At 43.2% G+C, this 7,367-nt stretch overlaps 1 protein-coding gene across 4 annotated transcripts in view; it reads right to left on the bottom strand.

Annotated features, from left to right (window-relative positions):
* Positions 1 to 6,367: 6,367 nt before the first annotated feature.
* The window catches only part of LOC140734969 (uncharacterized), a 192,345-nt gene continuing 191,345 nt past the window's right edge, over positions 6,368 to 7,367 (bottom strand). The window contains exon 16 of one of the 4 annotated variants that reach the window (XM_073059730.1): positions 6,368 to 6,626. In XM_073059730.1, the coding sequence (XP_072915831.1) occupies positions 6,471 to 6,626 (156 nt within the window). In that variant the 3' untranslated portion in view covers positions 6,368 to 6,470. The remainder of the gene's footprint in view (positions 6,627 to 7,367) is intronic. The other 3 variants (XM_073059736.1, XR_012100649.1, XR_012100648.1) reach the window with 3 other exon arrangements.

Genomic DNA, 7,367 nt, shown 5'->3' with positions numbered 1-7,367 from the left:
GGTGGTTGGGGAGGTGGAAAGGAGGGGGGGGGGCCCACAGACCAGAAAGATTTCTTAGATAACTAAGTATATCTGCAAACCTCACCTCGGCTTATCTTTCCTGAAGGGGTGGTGACATATCAGTGCAGCACAGTCCCATACATTACTTCCAAGCTCTTGCTATGCATGCTTTTAATAAAACTCCAACATTGGAAGTGCATAGAGTATGTAAACTAAAAAAAAGCGCAGAGCCTGATTGATATTGTCTACACAGAATACTTCCTTTGTTCCCTGCATTTGGAATCTGATTAATTTGTACATAAGACTATTAAAAGCAGAAGGATAAATAGCATTTATCTTTATAGCCTTCTGGTCAAATGGAATTAGGGATAGCAGCCAGGATTATCTGTATGAACACCCAGTTTTATTATGGTAATAATGTTGCTGCACCTTTGCTGGTCAGATTTGAAGTTGGGAGTGTATTTGCTAACTGCATGAACGGCTAGAGAGACCAAGTATGTTCATGGTGACAAGAATTTAAAGGCAAGGATGTAATGCTGAGACTTTATAGTGGTTAGGTCACATTTAAGAAGATAAAATTGGATTTATTTGTCAATTGTGCATCGAAACGTATGGTGAAATGTGTCATTTGTGTCAAATCAGATCAATGAGGATTGTGTTGGAGGCACCCCCAAGTGTTGCCACACTGTCAGTGCCAACATAACATACCCCAATTCATACGTCTTTAGAATGTGGGAGGAAACCAGAGCACCTGGAAGAAACCCATGCGATCATGGGCTGAACGTGCAAACTCCTTACAGGCAGCAAAGGGAACTGAATCCTGATGCTCTAATGCGATTATGGTACCTACCACACTGCCATGCTGCTCTGTGAGCAATTTTCGGTGCTGTATCTGAGAAAGGGTGTGCTGGCATTGGAGAGAATCTAAAGAAGGTTTACAAGAATGATCCTGGGAATGAAAAGGTTAACACATGAGGAACATTTGATAGATTTGGTCCTGTACTCACTGGAGTTTAGATGAATGAGGGAAGGAAGATTTCATTGAAATCCATTGAACTTTGAAAAGACTGCAGAGGATGTTTCCTATAGTGGAGGAGTCAAGGACCAGAGGGTACAGCCTCAGAATAGAGGGACATCCATTTAGAACAGAGATGAGGAGGAATTTCTTTCGCCAGAGGATGGTGAATCTGTGGAATTCATTGCCAAAGTTGGCTGTGGAGGCAAAATCATTGGATATATTTAAATCCAATAGAGTTCGATAGATTCTTGACTAGTAAGGGCATCAAAGGTTATGGGGAGGAGGCAGGAGAATGGAGTTTGAGAAGCCATCAAGCTGCACATGGACCATAGGCCTCTATATCCCTCCCATCCATGTACTTATCCAAATAGCTCTTAAAATAGCAATTGAACCCTCATCTGCCACTTCCACTTGCAGCTGGTTCCACATTCGCACCACTCGCTGAGTGAAGTTCCTCCTCATGTTCCCCTTAAACATTCCACCTTTCACCCTTAACCCATGACCTCTAGCTCTAGTCTCACTTAACCTCAGTGGAAAAAGCCTGCTTGCATTTACTTTATCTATACCCCTCGTAATTTTGTACATCTCTATTAAATCTCCCCGTATTCCCTTCATTCCAGGGAATGAAGTTCTAACCTAAACAACCTTCCCCTATAACTCAGGTATTGAAGTCTCAGCAATATAGTTGTAAATTTTCTCTGCACTCTTCCAATTTTATTGATATCTTTCTAGTAGGTAGGTGACCAGAACTGCTCACAATTTTCCAGATTAAGCTGCACCAGCATCTTATACAACTTCAACATAACATCCCATCTCCTGTACTCAGTTTTCATATTTATGAAGGCCAATGTACCAAAAGCTTTCTTTATGACCCTATCGACCTGTGACTCCTGTAATGTGACCACGGAGTAAATGTTCGTGGTCTTCTGCTGCTGTAGCCCATCCACTTTAAGTTTCAATGTGTACAAGGTCCATCAGGATACAATCTGTTGGCATGAACATCAATTTCTCAAACTTCTAGTAATTGCCCCCCTTCACCATTCCCCATTGCTGTTTCCCTTTCTCACCTTATTTCCCTACTTGGCCATCTCCCCTCCCCCTTCCCTTTCTTCCATGGTCTTTTACACTCCCCTATCAGATTCCCCTTTCTCCAGCCCTTTATCTCTTTCACCAATTAACTTCCCAGCTCTTAACTTCACCCTCCTCCCCCCTCCCGGTTTCACCTATCACCTACAACCTTGTACTTCTTTCTCCCCTTCCCCCACTTTTTTACTGTGACATCTCCTGTTTTTTTTCCCAGTATGATGAAGGGTCTTGGCCAGAAACATACCCTATTTACTCTTTTCCATCGATGCTGCCTGGCCTGCTGATTTCCTCCAGTATTTTGTGTGTGTGTTACAAAGGAAACATTGTTTGTCTTGTCCGGAGGTCAGAGGCCTAATGTGTGTGAGTCTGAGTCAGGGAGTGCAGACTGGAGGCTTGACGATTGGGGCCTCGGAGAGGCTGGAACCAAGGACTGGAGGCCCAGAAGCGGTGTGTCCTGGAGATGGATGTTTGTCTCTGTGTGTGAGTGAGTGAGTGGGTGGGTGGGTGGAGAGCTTTGAGGCCTTCAATGATGGGGGAGATGTATAGGGACTGGACATCCATAGTGAAAATAAGTTGACTGGGGTCAGGGAACTTGAAATTATAACCATATAACAATTACAGCATGGAAACAGGCCATCTCGGCCCTTCTAGTCCATGCCAACACTTACACTCACCTAGTCCCACTGGCCCGCACTCAGCCCATAACCCTCCATTCCTTTCCTGTCCATATACCTATCCAATTTTACTTTAAATGACAATACCGAACCTGCCTCTACCACTTCTACTGGAAGCTCATTCCACACAGCTACCACTCTCTGAAGGAAAGAAATTCCCCCTCATGTTACCCTTAAACTTTTGCCCCCTAACTCTCAAATCATGTCCTCTTGTTTGAATCTCCCCTACTCTCAATGGAAAAAGCCTATCCACGTCAACTCTATCTATCCCCCTCATTTTAAATACCTCTATCAAGTCCCCCCTCAACCTTCTACGCGCCAAAGAATAAAGACCTAACTTGTTCAGCCTTTCCCTGTAACTTAGGTGCTGAAACCCAGGTAACATTCTAGTAAAGAATGTAATTATTGAAAAGATCAAGAGTGTGTGAAGTGTCAGAGATGTAGGTAGGAAGGGATTGAACCAGGGGGATAAAACTGAGTGAAGTACGCAGATATAAGTTCAGTGGGGCAGGAACAAGTCCTTATACACCTCCACCCCCCCCCCCCCATCAGGAGGGGTCAAAGTTCTCCATTTCTTTCTGGACACCAGACCAAACCAGTTCCCTCCACCACCACTCTCCTCTGTCTGGTGGAACGGGTCCTCACTCTCAATAATTTCTCCATCGGTTCCTCCCATTTCCTACAAACAAACGGTGGAGCCATGATCACTTGTATGGGTCCCAGCTACAGTAATTCACAGTCTGTTTCAATTCTTATTTATTTCATTATACTGCTGCCACAAAGCCAACACTTTTTATGACATACGTTGGTGATATTAAACCTGATTCTGATTGTGAGTTGTCCAGTGCTTTATTCAAGTCATACAGACACAGCAAGGAAATGAGCCCTTCAACCCATGCCAACTAAATCGTCCAGCTGAGGTAGTCCTATTTGTCTGGACTTGATGCTGGCACCAGAACCATGGCGGGCTGCCTCCAGCACATCTTTGGACTGTGTTGGTCGTTGACATAAATGACACATTTCGCTGTATGTTTGATGTGCACATGACTAATAGAGTTAATCTGATCTCTTATCTTAAATCTGTCCTATCATGTATCTGTCCAAATAAGTGGTAAATGTTCTTAATGTATCTACCTCAACCACTTTCTCTGGGAGATCATTCCAAAATCAGACGACAACCTGGTGAAAAAAAATAGCCCTATGAAATCACTCCCTTCTTGCCTGAAACCTTTGTGCCCTCCAGTCCTGGGAAAGCTCTGTGTCCATTCACCTGTTTATGTCCCTCATGTTTTCATACACTTCTATGCGGTCACCCTTCAGTCTGATACATTCCAGTGAATAAAATTTCAATTGTTCCCAGCAGGAGGACTCGAATATAACAGCAGGGATGTAATGCTGAAGCTTTATAAGGCACTGATGAGGCCGCTCTTAAGAGTACCATGAACAATTTTGGGCCCTATATCTAAGGAAGGCTGTGCTGACATTGAAGCAGGTTCAAAGGACCTTCAGTAGAATGATCCCTGGAAACAGCTCTATTTCTATCTTTAATATCTCTTTACTTCTTGTTCAAGATTCTTTTGAAGACCCTGACCTGGAGTTACACTCTGACTTTGGTTCCTTCTGGAAATGGGATCCGCTCTCAGAGCCTCACGACTGGCCGCTTTTCGATATGCCAAGGACGCGGCCTGGATGACCAGCACACCTTCAGGCTGCTGGATTTTCCTGGCATTGGAGGTGGGTGGATTCGAGGCCGGTGCCACCACCCTGATGTGTCGTGGGAGTGCACAGAAGATCAAAAGCAGCGAGACCCGAGTTCTTTGGGCACAGAGCTCGGAAAAATCGACGCAACAGACTTTTAACACCATAAATCGGCAAGTTGTTTTGTTATGTCTTCCCTCTTGCTGTGAACTGGGGACACCTCTTTTTCCTTTATTCAGGAGAGAGAGAGAGAGAGAGCCTGTGGTATGTTGAATTACCGGGTGAATGAGTAGTCTTTGGGGTACTGCAAGTCTGTGTGTTTATTGATGGTTTGTTGCACGCTTGAGTGCACAGTGGAGGGGGCCGATGCTATTTTGCTGGTGGGGGCTGGGGCCGTCAGTTTGCTGCTGCTTGTGCATGGGAGGGGGAGCTGGGGGGATTTGGGGTTCTAACATTTAACTGTTATTCACTCTTTGGGGCGCTCCTCTGTTTTTGTGGATGTTTGCCAAGAAAAAGAATTTCAGGATGCACATTGTATACATTTCTCTGACATTAAATGCACCTATTGAAACCTGTTGAAAATGTTAATCACATGAGGAGTGTTTGAAGGCTCTGGACCTGTGCTGATTGGAATTCAAAAGAATGAGAGGGGATCTCATTGAAACCTAACAAACGTCGAAAGGCCTCAATACAGTGGGTGTGGAGGGGATGTTTCCTATGCTGGGCAAGTTTAAGACCCAGAGGACACTGCTCAGATAGAGGGACATCCATTTAGAATGCAGAGGAGGAAGAATTATTTTTTGCTAGAGAGCGATGTATCTGTGGAACTTGTTGTAATGGACAGCTGTGGAGGTCATGTAATTGGGTATATTTAAGGCAGAGGTTGATAGATTCTTGATTAGACAGGGCATGAAGTTTTCCCTGTCTAATCAAGAAGGTAGGAGAGTGGGGTTGCTACTACATCTTATGGTCTTATGGACCCTATTTATGACCCCTCTATGTCCTAGAAAGAAGTAAAGAGCTTAATGTCCTCAGCAGAATGCTTCTGTCTCACTTTTCTTCTGGGGCATCAGATACTGACTCCTGATGTGACCTGAATTTAGCTGCAGTCTACTATCACTGCAGGATGTCTACATGTCCAGGATAGGGACATGGGCAGGAAAAAAACATTATGGGCACTACCCACTCTCCAAACGGCCTTTTTCATAAATACCCTTCTGGAAAGCGCTAAAGAGCTATTAAAACAAAAACTTCACACTATCATAAAAGTTTCTCCCCCCAGACAGTTAATCTGATCAATCACTCTAGTTAGTCCCCCCCAACCACCCCTAATGTTAATGTTCTCTTGAATTTGCAATACCCAGTGTGTGCAAAAATCTTGTGCGGTGCAATTTTTTGCCCAGTAACAACAACATGTGTGGACTGAAGTTTATATATAGGTGTTCATTTTAACAGCTAGTAATGCTCATAAATATTTCTCATAGCTGCATGTTCCTGATCTCATGAGCTTTCGGTGTAGCAGTTTCCACTGTTTCATTAAGCTATTCCGCTTTTAAGTGAACCCAACATAGTGAATCTATAATTTCTTCCATATAAACAGTATAAATAAGCCAGTTCTAAAATCTGCAAACAAACCATTGCAAACTCCACGTTGTCAACACCATCTGCATCAGAGACTGGAAAAGGAAAAGTGATTGTGTACGGTTGTGAAATATACTTAACATGCCAACGAGGTAGTGGGTGACAATATTTTGTGCACAGTTTGAGCTCCTTTGTGCGCTAGTAGTGAAAGATGTGAGCGTACACGTGCACACCCTCCTTTATCTACTGCATCGTCCTCACTGCACTGCACTCTGAGCACTTTAAACCACAGTTTATAAAGCTGTTTACATGGGATTTATGTACATTTTATTCCATATCTCTATTCTTCATTCTTTATCATTGTCGAATGTTGCTTTTTGTTGCATGCCGCTCCGTGACACCACAGCAAATTCCTAATATATGTAAATATATATGGCAAATAAAGTTGATCCTTGATAAATGGTTTCAATTCTGATAAATGCATTCAGAGGGACATCCTGGGTTTTACGGAACAGTTGATGTGACTTCCCACACAAAATGCTAGAGGAACTCAGCAGGCCAGGTAGTATCTATGGAAAAGAGTAAACAGTCAACATTTCGGGCCGAGACCCCTCATCAGGACTCTGCAAAATCAAATCTCTTGTTTGTGATTTATTTCCAGCATCTGTTTATTTCCCCTTGATAGTAGGTGTGACTTGACCATTCCTCCCTTCGTCTTCTGGCAGCCCTTTGCAAGAACTCTCAAGCCTGAATATCTTTATCCTTTTCACCAGTTATGCAATTCCTTCAAGAAAGTACCTACTGAATCTATTTCCACCACCTCTCAGAAGCACGTTCCAGACTGGCACAGCTAAGAGCATTAAAAAAAAATTCATCCCTGGTTACTTAAATCTTACACCTTCTGTTACCTAGCCAAATGCAGTGAAATCTTTCATCCTAACCTTTCCTCACATCTTGATTACCTCCATTAAATCACCTGTAGACTTGTACTACCCAAAGGGCAAGAACCAACCTTCTCCAATCTCTCTGCACAACTGAAACATAACACATTTAGACACAGGAGCAGAATCAGGCCACTTGACCCATTGAGTCTACACCACCATTCCATCATGGCTGATTTATTATCCCTCTCAATCCTATTCTCCTGCCTTCCATCTGTAACTTTTATCATCCTAATTACCGGTAATCAAGTACCTACCAAACTCCACTTTAAATATACTCCATTTCTTCTTGATTGTTACCTGAACTACAGCATCCTGACTAAGAATTTTATAAGACTGTTATAAAAGTTATGATAGTTTGTACTCTTC

Source organism: Hemitrygon akajei, chromosome 10 (genome assembly GCF_048418815.1).
Source record: "Hemitrygon akajei chromosome 10, sHemAka1.3, whole genome shotgun sequence".
Lineage (NCBI taxonomy): Eukaryota > Metazoa > Chordata > Chondrichthyes > Myliobatiformes > Dasyatidae > Hemitrygon > Hemitrygon akajei.
Note: the sequence above shows the minus strand (reverse complement) of the source record. Positions and strands in the feature narration are given on the sequence as shown.